The 15979-nt window shown below is 37.2% G+C and overlaps 1 protein-coding gene across 19 annotated transcripts in view; it reads right to left on the reverse strand.

Annotated features, from left to right (window-relative positions):
- Positions 1-2446: 2446 nt before the first annotated feature.
- Positions 2447-15979, reverse strand: part of UBR5 (ubiquitin protein ligase E3 component n-recognin 5) — a 91582-nt gene continuing 78049 nt past the window's right edge. For 12 of the 19 annotated variants that reach the window (XM_075085546.1, XM_075085548.1, XM_075085545.1 and 9 more), the window contains 16 exons: positions 15809-15943; positions 15036-15256; positions 14278-14398; positions 14068-14175; positions 13559-13802; positions 12870-12981; positions 12201-12345; positions 11776-11906; positions 11467-11527; positions 10959-11134; positions 10503-10587; positions 9184-9339; positions 8719-8832; positions 7203-7347; positions 6528-6613; positions 2447-5352 (listed from right to left, as the gene is read on the reverse strand). In XM_075085546.1, the coding sequence (XP_074941647.1) occupies positions 5140-5352; positions 6528-6613; positions 7203-7347; positions 8719-8832; positions 9184-9339; positions 10503-10587; positions 10959-11134; positions 11467-11527; positions 11776-11906; positions 12201-12345; positions 12870-12981; positions 13559-13802; positions 14068-14175; positions 14278-14398; positions 15036-15256; positions 15809-15943 (2253 nt within the window). In that variant the 3' untranslated portion in view covers positions 2447-5139. The remainder of the gene's footprint in view (positions 5353-6527; positions 6614-7202; positions 7348-8718; positions 8833-9183; positions 9340-10502; positions 10588-10958; positions 11135-11466; positions 11528-11775; positions 11907-12200; positions 12346-12869; positions 12982-13558; positions 13803-14067; positions 14176-14277; positions 14399-15035; positions 15257-15808; positions 15944-15979) is intronic. The other 7 variants (XM_075085543.1, XM_075085542.1, XM_075085537.1 and 4 more) reach the window with 5 other exon arrangements.

Here is a 15979-nt window from a genome sequence, read left to right on the forward strand (position 1 = left end):
TGTGGCTTCACAACAGCTCTCTCTGCCAATTGCAATTAACGAAGGTGCAGCCACAGCACACACCTTTAGTACACTCTTGGACAGACCCAGACCTTACGGGCTTACTAACACAGCTTTGCATTCCCAAAGCTTGTTCTGTCCAACGGAGTAATTCGGATCCACTCATTTAAAAAAAAAAAAAGAAAAAAAAGCCTGTCCACATCCTCCTCTGGACATGAATGAGAACAATCTGCAAGTTCATGCTGTATTTTGTAGTTCTGAAAATAATAAAAGCAATGAAAACAACGAAATCTATACAAAGTACTCTTTCATGGCAAGGCAAAATAAGTTAGTGATAGAAGGTGCATCCCAAAATTTTACCTACTAAGGCATCCAAAATGCAGTCATCACAGCTTGAACTATAATGCCTCTTCCCTCCCTCCCCTAAAAGATATCACTTATTTTGGAAATACTGAGCTGCCTTTTAAAATACCTTTTATAAATACCACTTTTTATAAGAACAACACCATTTCAGGTAAAATGAATAATATTCATTTATAAATTAAAGTGAAATCCAGTTTTTCAGCTTACAGCTGTTCGCTGTATGAAAATCAATTTGTGAATAATTTCAGTATGTCCAAAACAACTATTTTCTTAAAAAGAGTCTCCTGCAGAGAAACCTTACCACCGGTTGTGGCAGCAACCTATTTTCCAATAGGAAATTACTACAGTGTTCAAACGTACGCATTCGTGTTAGCTGCTGCTGTCACTGGACAGGGGATACTGAAAAGTTTCACTATTACGGAAAACAGTCCTGAAACACTTGGGAGCAACCGACTGCTCCTTGCTGTACTAAACGTATTGCTATAATAGTAACTTGTGGTGATATTTAATTCCTTTATATTAAGAAAGCTATGGACAACAGGGGAAAAAAAAGTCTCACTTACAGCCTTGCATTTCAAGCAAGACATGAAGTCATCCTCTTAAAGACAACTCCACAGAAAATCTTTAAGATATATGTAAAAAATTAAGAGCCCTCGTGCTTCTCGGTTCAGCATATCTGCTCAATGATAAGATACTCAAATATCTGCAAATGAAAACCACAACCACAACTTCCAACTAGGAAGCCCGTCGGTGCCCCTGACGATGCTAGGAAGTCCTGCCAGGCAATGACCACACTGTGATGCAGGCGATTCCAGTTGTGAAGCCTGTTTGCGTCCTCCCCACACAGACGATGCAGGAACTTCCAGCACTGTGAGTCCAAGACAGGGGCTGAAGCTTCCACATGACCAATTCACCTACACGTTTCCATCTGTGTGTGGGCATTCAGACGTTGGGATAAGCAAGTGCCACATGCACCAAAACCCAGTTAATCCAGACTTGAAGAATCTATTTGGTTTTGGCAGACCTGTTACTAAAGAGGCAACTGAAGAATTCAGAAAAAGGTCAAATCATATGAAGCTTGAAAAGGGAACAGGAATCAAAGCTACTAAGCTAGGTATCTGTAATCTTCCCTAGAGAGAGTAAGCTAGAGAAACACAAGCGTCAATGAAGCCAAGAGTACAGACACAGGAAAAGCTCAGAATGGCATTTACAGATTCACACACAGAGACATGATCCACAGGTTATAAGGACATTATAAAAAGGGAGTTAAAGGAGAACAGCAGTAAGCTTCCTCCAACGTCACTACTGATCTACTGAATGTGGCATTAAGAAGGACAAAGAGGCGTGCTGAGCTGGGGCTCCCTGTGAGAAGCGGAACCCCAAGGGAGGTGGTTGGTGGTGACTGGGGTGCTTCTCCCACCTGCGTGCCCACTGCCGAGGAAGGGTTCACACCCTGCTCTCTGCGCGCTTCTCTTTGGATGCGCACATGGAAGTAAACTTTTAAAAAGCAGCAGGTCTGTATACAAGTGTGCAAATAGCACAAAGATAAACGTAGGTTAAGAGATTAGGGAAGTTTTCTTTCCTCCACCTCCCTGAATGACTGCTGCTGTACAAGAGAAGGGCATTGCTTTTGAGTCACAACTTTGCCAGTTTACAGCTTTTTCACCACGTTATCTAATGACCAAATTACTAACTTGCTGGAAAGAAAAGTTACTCCCAAACCAAACAGATGGGAAAGGCCACTTGATGCCAAGTCCATACAATTTTCCGCTTCTGGAAAACTAACAAAGCCGGAGCAAGTGATTTACCTTCTGTGTTGGATACAGTTAGCTAAGGAACAGAGACCAACGCTGAGATTTAGCCATGGAAGTTAGCATGAAGGTGTCGGTTTTCCCTAGATTCAGAATAGGGACTAGTCTAGTAGTTGGCGATTGATTTCATTAGCAGCTACCTTTACCTCCTACTTCAGCGGCTATGAACAGCTAAGGATTTAGACTACTAAAAAAAATGTAAACATTACAGAATTGTCCTGTAACTAGTTTCTCTACCACATCTGAAAAGTGAACTAACAGAAGGGCTTAAGTCAAAGGGAGATGAGGTGTATGATTTTAATAAACATTTTTTCTTATTAAAATCTTGATATAGTTTAAATATACCATACAGAGGAAAAAAGCTATTTATAAAGCTACATACACATTTCAAGTCAACGATGACAGCATAAATCATTCTAGATTCCCTCTCCACTTATCAGAATGCCTTGTGTGTGTATATAGGGTGAGCTACTGTGAGTTATCTGCATCATTTTTGTCTAGCTATACATTACAGGACTTAAAAAAGTTTAAGCTATATACAGAAATATATATACATATAACATATATTTATATGTTATACATACACATACACTTATATACATATACACACAATACATATATATATATATAACACAGTACTTTACATTTATATATGGCCTTTCATCCAAGGGCCTTGGATACTTTTTAAATACATCAAGTCTCACAAAGCTTTGTGAGGGAGGGAGCTTTATTTTACATACTGGAGATTTGATGCCTATTCTAAACAGTTTCTTCCATTGCTTTCTACTCACTTTACACATTTCAGTTAGAGGCGTTCTTGGTAATGGAAATAATTACACCAGAGATCCAGGCATAAGGTGTGTGTTGCTTTGTACCTTTGCAACTATCCTCCTTAGCGTGTGAGAACAGCCATACCAGTATAAAATTTTCTCTAAACTAATACACACTAATATCTAGACTTGTGTAGCTGTACTGCTTTTTATTTTTAATTGAAACTAGCATAGTAAAGTCTGATACAGTTCTGAACTCAAGATACACTGGAGGTCCCAGCAGGAAATCCAGAATAGGTGCCAATCCTTGTACACAGAAACTATGCTTTTCTAGGATGACTGATTTAGGAAGCATTCGTAGATGCAGAAATAATTCTACATCTGCTTAATTGATTTTTCTGCAGTTTAACTACACAAGCCTGAAACAGTCAGCCTTATTTAGAAAACAGGATTTTCAGCATCAGTTTGGCAACTGGTGATCAGATTTTCTGATCTCAACTGTCCTCCATACCTCTAGCAACTAAACAAATGATGAAAACAGGCTTTTTTGAAAAATCACAGCTGTAGGTAACTTCTGTTCATCCTCAACTAGCTGACAGAAAGGGAAACCCAGCAGAGCTCTGGCAAAGGTGAATTCCACTCAGATTTTGATGGAACATTCATTTAGCTCTTCCCAACAAAAGAAAAAAAAAAATCACTAACATGGACTCATGGGGCTGGAGAAGCAAGAAAGAGGGAGAACATCACCACCACAAAAGCTCTTACCCTTCAATACTTAAGTTTGCTAAGCTCTCAGAAATTCCTTTTGACACAGAAGTAGTAGCCCCTTCCTTTATTAATCACTTCCTAACCCTCAAAAATCTCTCAAGCATTAGGGGAAACAAGCCCTAGGTTATGGTCAAAGCCTGCCCTCCCCAAAAGCAACCAACCTCTTCAAAAGTGAACATACAGTAGAACCCACTACAATGCAGTTTGAGAATTTTATTCTAACCTAATTACCTTGAGATTTTTCAGAACAAGCCACCTGCCCTTCAAACCAATTCTGTGAAAAGAAGGGGTTGCCTGGCCTGTTTCATTCAGGATTCTCTGCTAACTGTAAAATGCGGGCTGAATGTCTTCTGCAGGTCAATTATTCAGTTACAAAATTCAGATTTTTAACGAACAACTATGTTTAGTGTATGCTGTTAGCTAATGTATAAATGGCTAAATAAATAAAAACTATTGTTTCTTCAGTATGACTTGGTATTTTGTCCGTAATTTCTTTATTAAAAAACTGTAACAAGATACTTAAAAAAAGGCTAGATACAAAAGAAGTTAAGCTGCTCACGAACATTAAAGTTTTCCAAAATGTATCTTCAATAATCATGATCTTATAAACATTTTACAGTTACCAGAAAGTGCCCAGGCTAAGTTTACATAGTTAGATAACGTAGTACAAGTGTCGGGTTAGAACTGGTAGTGGAACAATCTCCTGACTGTCTGTTCACTGAAACAGGGATACAAAAATGTTGATTGTGAACTATGAAATACTGTGCATTGGCCTCATCATATGTACAAAAAGAAAAAAAACCCACTAAAGGTACAGATTACATGCAAAATATTAGTGATGGTATCTGATGCGCCAGAATTCAATGCAATCAGAACAAAAATTGCAATGAAAGTGGTTTCATAAGTGAACGATCCCAACTCCGGGATCTGAGCTGTCAGGAACTTTTTACAAGTTCAATATACATGATACACAACTGCAGCCAACCACAAATTAAACACCATAAAAAAAAAGTTAAAATAAAACACAGAACATACTTAATTTTTTATTTTGAAATTCCCTACTCCCTCTATACAAGAACCTTTGCTGAAACACTTTCCACAAAGGCAGCAGTGAATTTTCAGAACATTTTACATATTTTTTTCCCTCAGCAAAAAGATAAATCACAGTGTAAATTATATTGTTCTGCTGTCATCTTTGGCTGGGGTTAGGCAAAGGAGTTATTGACTAGCAAACTGTTGCAATCAGATGTTGCCAGTGCTCCTTAGGCCTTTACATTACAAATTTAGTACAGGAATGTTTGCATTTAAATCTTTAAAGTACCACCAGGGGTATGACAGCATTAACTTTCATAAACTTTTATAGACAAATGGAAAAATCTACAAAACCTAGCTAGTAATATTACACAGCAATACACACTTTTTATACTCTACACAAAACCAAAATTCTTGGTCTTAATGGCGAGTAACAATTTCTGTTTCAAAATCTGCTTAGAGGAATAGAGTGGGACATAAAGGCGAGAAATGCAAGTGTTTGCTGTGGGAAGATGTTGGTCATCTGGTGGTCTTATTGTGATTGATGGCATAGGCTGGAATCCCTCCTCACTGGCAGGCAATGATGGACTTGAGGTCCAAAAGTAAACCTGAAAAAAAGAGATGGCATTTAAAATTTTGCTCTACAAGGCTAGAATTCATATTGCCTACATGTTGTGTAGGGATACGTTAAAGAAGAACTGCACAGTCACAGCAAGTCTGACCTTACTACAGTCTGTTCAATATGCCAGCTAAGCTCAGTGGTCATGCTACACACTTTTGTAGTAACTTCCTTCACTTCCTTTCCTCAACTGCTCATTATATTGTATACTTCTGTTAAAACTGATAAAAGCAGCACTCAAAACGATCCCATACCAACAAATCCTCGGTAAATGAAGTGTCCCCAAACCCATCTGGGAAGATAGTCATTGCCATCAATACAAAATGCATCAGAAATCTCACAAACCAGTTAGTGAGTACAGAGTGTAATACTTGTACAGACAAAAGGCAGCAACAGAGAATATTTGGTTTATTGTCTCAAGTGTGAAATAGTGACTTGCAGAACAGAGTCACTACCAAAGTGTAACCATAGATATTCGTTAACAAATGTGCTCTAGATTTTCCGCTTTTCAGATTAGTCCTTGTTTCCTTTTAGCAAACCGTAAAGGAAAGGTAGTACCTTAAGTAGTAGGAAGTTAAAAGCAAACTGTTTTAAGAAGTGTACAATGAATATATTTTCATGTATGCATGAAATTCATGTGCCTGCCAATTTACAGGCAAATTTTCCAAAATGCAACCCTCCAAACAATATCTTCTTCTTTCATGCCTCTCATCAGCTATTCCTAAATGGCTTTGAGAAGCAGATAGTGTCATTACTGACATCTTACAGAGAGGACACAGGTGTTGCCCTCAGGATACAGAGAAGTCAGGAGAGTAGATGATCCAGGAAGAGAACTCGGCTTTAAAACCCTACTAGCCCTCAACACAATCAACTAACCACAGTTACTCAGCTTAAGAATGACCGTGCAGATACTGCAACTGTGCTTCCAGAAGAGACCTGTGAATATGGATAAGGACACACCACGCTTACTTTCAGTTGCAAGAAGGCCTAGGATTCACACCTGATGTTTCCAGAACAGAAAGTCTAATCAAACCCTACTATCCTGCTCTGCTACCTTAAATCTTCACACAGAACGTCTCTGCAGGTAGACATAGTTAAAAACAGTAATGGTTCCAAAGTTATTCCAGTTCTTCCGCACATTTCCACTGGGAATGGACAACTTACTAGATCTTGTCTTTCAGTCATACTCATCTTCTCAACTATGGACCAAAACCAGCGCTTGAATTGCAAAAGCTTCTCAGCATTTTCTCCTATGTGAAATAAAAAAAAGATATATATTTATTGGCCAGTGTACCAGCTGAAGTAAGAAATCTGTTTTACATGTACTGCAAGTTGGGATCTCAGCTATAATCTCATTCATAAAAGTCCTGATACAGGAGACACCAGTAATTTCAAAACTAATACACATAGTTTTGATGGTAAAGGTTAACTCTGACATACCTCAAGAACTCCCACCCCCTCCCTCCCTAAAAGCAGCTAAATATAGTTTAAAAAGTTATGTAAGAAACATTAAGACTGCATCCATCACATTTATAGTTCTAAAGTCAGGTCAGAACTTTCAGAAGGGAAGATACGCTGCCAGTAATAGAATCCTTGTATTTAACATCAGGTGACAGCAAAGTTGGAAAAAGTGCTTTTCCCCTCTGCCAGTGGAAGGTAAATATTTTAAAAGGTATATAAAAAACATAGTAATAATTTTACTAGGACTTTCAGTGACTTATTAACTGATGTCAAATTTGAAGAGGTAGTTTAAGTTTCATGCTGGTAACCCTACTCCACACAGAATGAACAGTGTTACATTATGCCTGCAATTCTGTTTCTGAATAAGTTATTTCATACCTGACTCATCATTGAAAGAGGTAAAGCTGATGAGCATTTGCACATTGACTTCACCACAGCCATTTACCAAAAGCCTGAAATCTTCTGCTGTCAAGTCTTCTAATGAATTCTTTGGAAGTACATCCAGGAGCCCCTTCCTCATTGCCTTACGTGAAAACCACAAGATTCACGTTGTAGCCATATCACTTTCAGATCGACTTTAAATGCATGACTTTAAATACATTACGTGAAATCCCCAATTAACTCAAAATTCATTGTTTTCCTAGCTGTTCTTCTCTTTCAAAGCTTTACCATCTGAGATGCAAATCTTCCGAAACAAAGAACTGCACCAATATGTTAAACCCTACCTACTATTCCAAAGGAAAGCACTAACGGTTTGAACTAATATTTCTCCAGGAGCAGAAGCAAATGCACTCTGCAATGCTAAAAAGCTCATGTATTTTGCTAAGCTATGCTGAATCTGATAAGAATTACAAAAAAATGCATCTGGCATGTTACTTTTACTTTGCTTCTTCAGATACTCACATGCCAACTCTGCTTTAAAAATGTTACAGTCACACATATGTATTTTATACAAATAATATCCTGAAAAGATTGGAAATTCCATTTTCAAAATGGAAGAATATGAGTAAATTTGTTTCAGTAAATTCCAAAATGAATACAAATGTTATGGTTTTCAACTCTTAAACAGGAGTCAAACCATTAATACAGGCAGACATGGAGATCAAGTAGCTTAATTCCAGGAACATGCTCTTTCTGTGAGAATTCTGGACCTAAACTGCACAGAGGTAATCTTGCAGTCTGATAGCATATCTCAGGAGTGCAGCAGGAAACCACAGTCAGCAGAAATGACCAAATTTAGATGTAGTATCATATGACAGGGTAAGTGGTTCTAAGTACTGGACCTTCATTAACTGTTGACAAAAATATATTATTCCATAACTTCTATTTAAAAAGGGCTTAGAAAACCAAATTATTTTTAATATAATTTTATAGTCAATTGTTAGGTTTCTTGCCAGGTTAGCAGAATAAGATTGAAGTTGTATGCTTCATAAATGATTTTTTCTTTTAAAACAAGGAGACAAGTCAGAAGTTCAAGGTGATTTATGTAAATATTTTTAAATTTAGTTTCTTCATAAGGCTAAACAAATCAAAAGGTAACAGATTATTAGAACAAAGTAGCTGCAAAATACAAAGCGAAAATTCCAAGAGGATATGAGCCATTTGAGCTCAAGAAATTAGCAGATATGCTTAACCAGTGAGACCCAGTTTAAAAGAAATTGTCTTCCATTCTGTAAGAAAGAGAAATTGTTCAAAGTACTCAGTCTTCACAGTACTGCATAAACAGCTTTTAAATTAAAATAAAAAAAAGAAAATATTTTCAATCAAGCTGTCAAGACTTCAAAAGAAACCTGATTAGAGATATCATAATGAAGAAAAGAATTAACTGAAATCTTACTAATTTTTCTTCTATCTTTTTTTTTTTTATTTTTTAAACACTCCACCAAGGACTTACATGTAGAGGCTGTTCCGCTACCACCAACATCCGGTGTTCTGCGTACTTCCGGACATACTCATATACATTCTGAGGAGTGACTGGTATATTTACACCATTGGAAATAAGTTCAACCTGTGGCAAAGTAACAAGGACCATTTTAACAGGGGGGAAAAAAATGAGGTGAGGGGCAGGAAATTACAACAGACACAGTATGCTGCACAGTGATTTATTGCCTAATAGCCCTCTAAAACCAAGCAAAATTTATGACTACAGGTTAGCTTTGAAGATTCCCTAGGCTTTACGGTAGGCTCTGCATCATCTTCAAGGAAAAAACCCACACTTCAGCATCTAAGGAGAACACCGTATTTGAATCTTGGTACGGTAAAACATTATCTCTGCCATCTGAGAAGGATTATGCACATACTACAACACACAAAAGCTGCTGAATTCTGAAACTACAGAGACAGGCTTAGCTGTGCTTACCTGCCCTCCACCCTCCTCCTTACACAGGTCTATTGCAAAGGCTAAGTCCATTGCTGCAAACACTGCATCAGCATCTGTACTCTGGGAAGCGAGGATAAGTTGCCGAAGGCTTTCATACATAACTGGATCAAAAAAGGCAAAGTCATGCCAGTTCACCTATAAAAAGAGAGTATGTTTGAAACATACCAGTTGTTTAAGAATATATTCAAAATTACATGATCTGTGCCTAATCTATGCACTAGCATACAGCAGTGCATAACCCAGTAACAAAGCATACAGACACTTGGAAATAAAGGCAGTCAAACTCCTGCTTTCAGCCTGCTTTTGAAGGTACATTAGAACACTCAACTGAAGTGCGTCAGCAGGACATAAAGATAGGTACTTAAAGCCTTTCCTGCTATTAAGGGCATAGAGGTGGTAAAGAAAATTTCTAGGTTTTTTTAAAACAAATTCTTCTACATATCACCTAGATCAACAGAGATTGGATAGAGGTTGGCTGAAGTTGGAAACAATTTGCATCAGTGCTCCAAAATGCTGAAAGTTCCCCTCCTGCTCAAACGCATACATACTGCTGCTGTATATACACATTTGAACAGCTGATGGCCTGGTAGCTGCATGGCACAGTTTCCAAAAATTCAAACACCAGTGTCTACTTCCTGCTGTTTTCTATAGTTCCTTGCTTCTTTGTTCTTTATCAGCCTGGAGAGAAAAGTTATCTACTGACTGAAGTAAACTAAGCCTAACTAAAATATTCTTTTATGTATCCAACATTTAACTGGAAGGAATACATATTCAAGAAGAAAAACCTGAAGGAAAAAAAAAAAAATCAAAGGGTGTGGTGGACAAGCATCTTTACCAAAAGTTTAAGTAATTATCGCTCTGAATTAAATTATACCTACACCTAAGACAAAATTTTAATTACAATTCAATTCAATGAGTTCTCCCAAATATTGAGGAAAACGCTTTTCAGGAAGCTGAGATGCTGTGGCCTAGTACTGTCCAACACTCTCTCTTCAAGTCTTCAGTCTCAGGAAAAGAAAAAGGGGAGACAGTAAGCTGTTTCTGATGAGAGTCAAAGGTTAACCTATTACAAATCATTCCATCTTAGTCAAATACCTGACTTCTAGTAGATCTACTCAGCATAAAATCTAGGAAATGAAAAAAAACCTAATACTCATCAAATTAAATTTAAAGACATCTTTACAGTTCCAGTATCCACTCTGCTAGTCAATACATGCATGTTAGGGGGGAAAAAAGCAGTTTTTAAAGTTGAGATTTTATGTAACTGAAGGAAATTCAAATTTCTATGTTCAACTTACCTTTCTGCCAAGAAGAACTTTGATTACGTGTCTATTTAGTGTGATGGGACATAGTTCATTCTGCAACAAGCACAATCCTAGGATTCTGAAAATAAATGGGTTTTGTTTTGGTACAATAGAAGTTACACTGGAGATCTTTCAGCAAACTCCCATTAAAAAAGTCAAAATATTCTAAGATTCAAGCTGCAGCTAGCCTTCCAGCCCTATCAATCCCCAAAAGAAAATCATAGACTCATATAATTTCAAAAACATATTTGCTGCAGTATAAAACTTCTAGACTGTAAAAAAAGATAAAAATAAAAAATTTAACAGGAGAAGAAACCTCCAGTTGACATTAGAGATACAGAGCATAAAAGTAATAAAAGTTTTTGCAGCTCGGATCATTGGTACTCTCCCTGGTATTTTGTATATTCATCTTTTACAATTTTTCAAACTAGAAAGTTAATAGTAGCATACCTGCCAATGTTTCTGAAACAATTCAGCCTTGCTTCTGTGTTTTTACCAGGTCTTGGTGTATAAAACCCTCGTTTTCCAGGTTGGTAGAAAAGTGGTGCATTATCATCCCCGTCATCTGTATCATCTAATTCCATATCTACTACGCTGCGGCTGGAACCATGTCGCTTTCTGTTTTCCTGTTTTGAAAATCAGAATAGCAATTCACAAACTTACTTCTAGTTATTGACACACATCAACAAGCTATTTGCTACTAGACCCAAAGATTCAAGTGCCATTGGTTAAGAATTTCCATTATATTTCCTAGTAGTAACGTTTTATACTTTTGAGTGATTACTGCTTAATCTTTTCAAACGAAAAAAAAGAATGAAAGAAAAAAAGATTATCTACAGGATAATTAAACAGAACTTTGTCTTGCATGATAAAGGAAGGCTCTAGTTGCTTAAGTTTTTAAAATTACCTAATACAACTGGATCCTAAGTAAAACTTAATTTGTTCAACATTTCTTTACCTGCACTTTATCTGAAGAGTCTAGCAAGCCAAGATCCAATATACTGTCAGCACCGTTCTCCCTTGACAAGGGGTGGGGGGGTGGGAAGAAAGAAAAAAGGCAGATTTAATTTCACAATAAGGAACTGTCATATTCTGGAGCCAGACAGAGAGAGTAGATTAAACCAAAGTCAACAAGTCACTGGTCCAAAGAAAAGTATCTAGAACAAAGCAAGGAATAAGTTGCGTGTATCAGTTAGATGTAGCACAGTACAAGTGCTTTGGCCATAAAATCAGTTTTCATTTCTTATCTAAATCCTTGATACTTTACCTGCCATGTGCAATAATGAGTTCCATTGCTTCATCAACTCTTGCTCTAAGGGAATCCTCACTAGCTAGTAACAGAAGCAGCTGAGCAGGGGACAATTCCAACAACATTCCTGTGATTTTACTTGCAAATGCCTGGGGATAAGGAATGATATGTCTTACTATTCTCCTCTAGTTCTCTCATTTTCAAAGACAGTTTTATGAAAATTTTAGTATTGTAAATATAGAATGCATTACAAGATGCATCCTAAGCTAAATGACAAATTACAGAAACAAAATCTTACGAAAATGCCAAAGAATATCAAAACAGCCCTGTATGTTCAAATATTTTTACTTATGCTAAATAATAATGGACAAGGAGATTAATTTTTAAATTGAAAGATGACAAGAACTATGTATCATTAAATGTATTAGATGGGTAAGTCTTACTGGCTGCATTGCTTGCACTCGAGGGTAGAGCCTTTCTCCAAGGGCTTGTCTGTGTGCTGGCAGAGGGTCGGGGTCGTCACTAGGATTTCCTTCTGATGCCGGTCTAAAAGGCCGTGTGTCAATGGAAAGTTGTCTTCTAAAGTCCCTTAAGAAAATTACAGCAGTTTGTACTCATTTCAGAGGAAATATGACAAACTCCTCTGGAACAGTATCATTTGCACACAGATTCCAAATACCATTAGCTTTTATGCTGGAATAGTTGTGTTGCTCATAGCTACTTGGAGAGAATCATTCAGAAACAGAGAGTCAAAATGAACCAAAGCTTTCAATACTGCTAGTATTTTGGGTACAGCAGTCAGATATGTCACCAACGGCAATGTTGTTTCTAAACCACCTCACAATTTCATTCTAGTACACAAGTTTATTACTGTTTTAGCAGGACAGATTGATAGCATACTGTTGAGATATAATCTATTAGTGCTAAAGTAAGCATAATTATTAAGGAATTAAAGTATATATTGAATTTCAAGAAATTACCCTGTAAATTGCTCCTGAAAGAGACAACCAACCTTTAATTTGAGGAAGTAAAAGTTTATTTCCCAAAGAAAACCCAGGCAATTATTCTATTTGACAAAGTGCCTCCAACAAATTAAAAAAAATATCACTTACCTATCTCTATCTCTCCGAGAACCAGCTCGTAAGCCACTACTTCTCCGCATTTCTCTCTCTCGCTCCCTTTCCCGATCTCTCTCTCCCCTATTTCGTAATCTCTGCATCAGACCTGAAGGGGAAATAACCTCGTAAGCTTAAACATCTTTATATTTCTCTTACCTAAGTTTCAGTGTAAGGAGGACACAGTTTTAGAAGACAGCTTGAGAGGCATCAATGAGACAGAACCACTTCACTTAAAGTAGTGATTGGTGTTCAGCCAAACTTAAGGAACCTGAAGTGGTTGTACCAACTTACAAGTGCCAAAATACTTCAAGAGCTTACATATACTTTCAAAAACATTAAAATGTATTTGTGACAAGCTAGATGGAGCAGTCATATTACAATGTATAAGCTCTTACTAGCTAAAATCTTGGCAATTATTACCTACTGGAGAGAAAGATACTCAAAAAGCTGAGAACGCCTAAAGCAGACTCTTGTTTCAAGAAAAAAACAAGAGCTTCCTGCTTCTGAAAGCAGAAAAAAAGCCATTTCCTTGCCTCAGAGAAGTAACATGCACAATTTTCACTGTTCCAACACTGAGCTACCCAGAGAAATTTCTGAGACAATGCCAAGTATTTCAATGTAAAAAAGCATCCAAGGCTTTTATGAATGTTATTTGTAGATTAACTGCTGTGCATCACACTTACTTGTATGGGTGCCCTTGTTGGCATTCTGAATACAATCTAGATTTGGCAGTTTCTCGTTTGACAGAAAAGCCTGTGCAATAGCAGTATAAAAGCTTCGTGCTACACCGCTGCCTTCTCCTGGCTCATCCTTAAAAGTAACTTTTACCCTGTGTACAGCCATCGGAGTGGTAGCACACCTGCGACCAAAATGATTGTTGAGCTGCCTCATGGTCTGCTGAATTAGAAGATCTCTGTCTCGATCGACCTAGTAAAAACACAAAAAAGTTGTCTTTTCTTTACCAATCATCATACTGAGACAATTTCAGCTTCACAAGAATTTTCTGGACACTTCTGCATAGGCTCAGAGAATACCAATTAGACTGTGAAAAACTACAGAGTAATTGCAACACACAACTCACAAAGTAAGCTTTAAGACACCTGCTTGCAGACTCTGAAATACAACTTCTATCAAGTTACTGCAATGTGCGGTAATTCCTTTTAATGAAAACAAATTCAGAAGACAGACTAACATTTTTTACCTCCAACGTTAAATCCCTGGATTGCTGGTTTCTAAGTTTTTCCATCTCCCTGCGGAATTTTGATTCCTTTACTTCAAAGCCACCTAGTTCAGTCAAGATCTTAGAATAAAAAACAAAGAAACAAAACCCAAAATCAGAATAATGGGGGACATTCACAATTTAGTTGTAAGAGGAATTGTCCTTACACTGGGCAATACATACCGATCCAGGCTCTGCTCCAACATCTTCCATGAATACTCTACCAAACAGCTCTAAAGAAAGGCGCCAACGTCCCAGCAACATGTCATGAGATATAACCATGCCCATGAAGCTACACTGTGGCCTGACAGAAGGAGGGGAAAAAAGTGACAGACAAGCAAAATGAAGTTAAATTTCAGACACATTTTGTGTACTTCTGCTTTTTCTTAGCCTCTGCTTTCAAGTAAGTTCTTTATTACTGATAAAAAACCACACAGTACAGTAAGTTTGTGGACAAAAGCACATGAAGCTGCTTAGTTTCAGCTGAAGCACAAGTCTTGCTTCCAGAGAGAAATAACTCTCAGACCATGTAACTTCGCTGCTACAGGGAATTCACTGTTATTGGTCTCCCTTCAATAAAGACCTTTTTTTTTTAAAAAAAAAAAAAGCTAAAATTCAAAGTGAGGGCAGTTCAATCCCTAACTGCATAAAGTGTGGTCAGTGTCATGAGACACAGATGGCAAGCTATCAATTCCAATTTTTAAACTTAGCTACCCAGGACATCATAGCAGGCATGCAGCAGGAAGTCAGGTCATAAAGGACTTTTACTACAGTTTGCACAGACCTCGGAAGACTGTTCAACTGTTCCTTTTAAAAGGTATCAAACACAAACGATAAGCTAAAGCAAGCTACCCATTTTAATTTAGAAGACTTTTCAGAGTCCCAAATATCCTTTTATCAGTTCAGTAATATTTCATAAAGTTATTTTTAACTCAAACTACCTGAAAGATGTGAGAGGTGGCCCTTCACTTTCTGTCAATCCTATCTCTGCCAACAAGCTGCTTTTCAGTTGTGCTGCAAGATCATGAGCTGAAGGCCCTGGCTTTGAACTCTCAGATTCTTCTGTAGGCACGTTTTGTTCCTCCCCTTCCTTCTTTTGCCGATTTTGCATGCTCATAACATTTTTTAAGTTGGCTGCATAAGACATTTTAGTTGGAAGAACCTAAACAGGGAGAAGTAAAATTTAATTGCACTTTCAAAGCAGTCTAAGAAGGCTTTTTCAGGACACATAATTTTTAAGCCACATAAAAGTGAGCATTGTAACTGACCTGTTAAAAACACTATAACCTCAATCATTTCAACAAATAAGAAAAACCATTTTCCCACTTTATGTTTGCATTTCGTATGCTTACCATATAATGTTCAGTCTGTAGGCAAGTCAAATCTACTGGGCTAAAGAAAGATTTAATTCTTTTTATCACAAATAATTATATAATTGGCATTTCAAATTCACTTGGGATGGTACCGCAGCCTTTAAAAACATTGCCTGAAATCTGCTATAAATCAGTAACCATAAAAGTTCCTACATTTAAAAAAAAATTAAGCATACTTTTCATAAAGAAAAGTCCAAGTTTTCATGCTTACTGGGCTTTTAAATTATCACTCTGAAAGGTTCTTAAAATCCTCTCTGAAAACGTTAAAGTGCCTTTTTAAGGAATGAAGATACTAGCTTAAATTACGCTATTGTTTAAAATAATAAAACCTTTAAATCTACCTCAAGGCAGTTTCTATCCACTGTGACTTCCATTAAGCATTTCCCACTGTTGGCAGAAGATGAATACAGACCCTGACTTGGTCGGCCAAACAGATCTTCTTTGCGAGCATTTGGCTGAAAATTAACAAAAGCATTCTGGGTAAATAATATACTTCAGTTAGAAATGAAAAA

This window comes from Phalacrocorax aristotelis, chromosome 2 (assembly GCF_949628215.1).
Source record: "Phalacrocorax aristotelis chromosome 2, bGulAri2.1, whole genome shotgun sequence".
Lineage (NCBI taxonomy): Eukaryota > Metazoa > Chordata > Aves > Suliformes > Phalacrocoracidae > Phalacrocorax > Phalacrocorax aristotelis.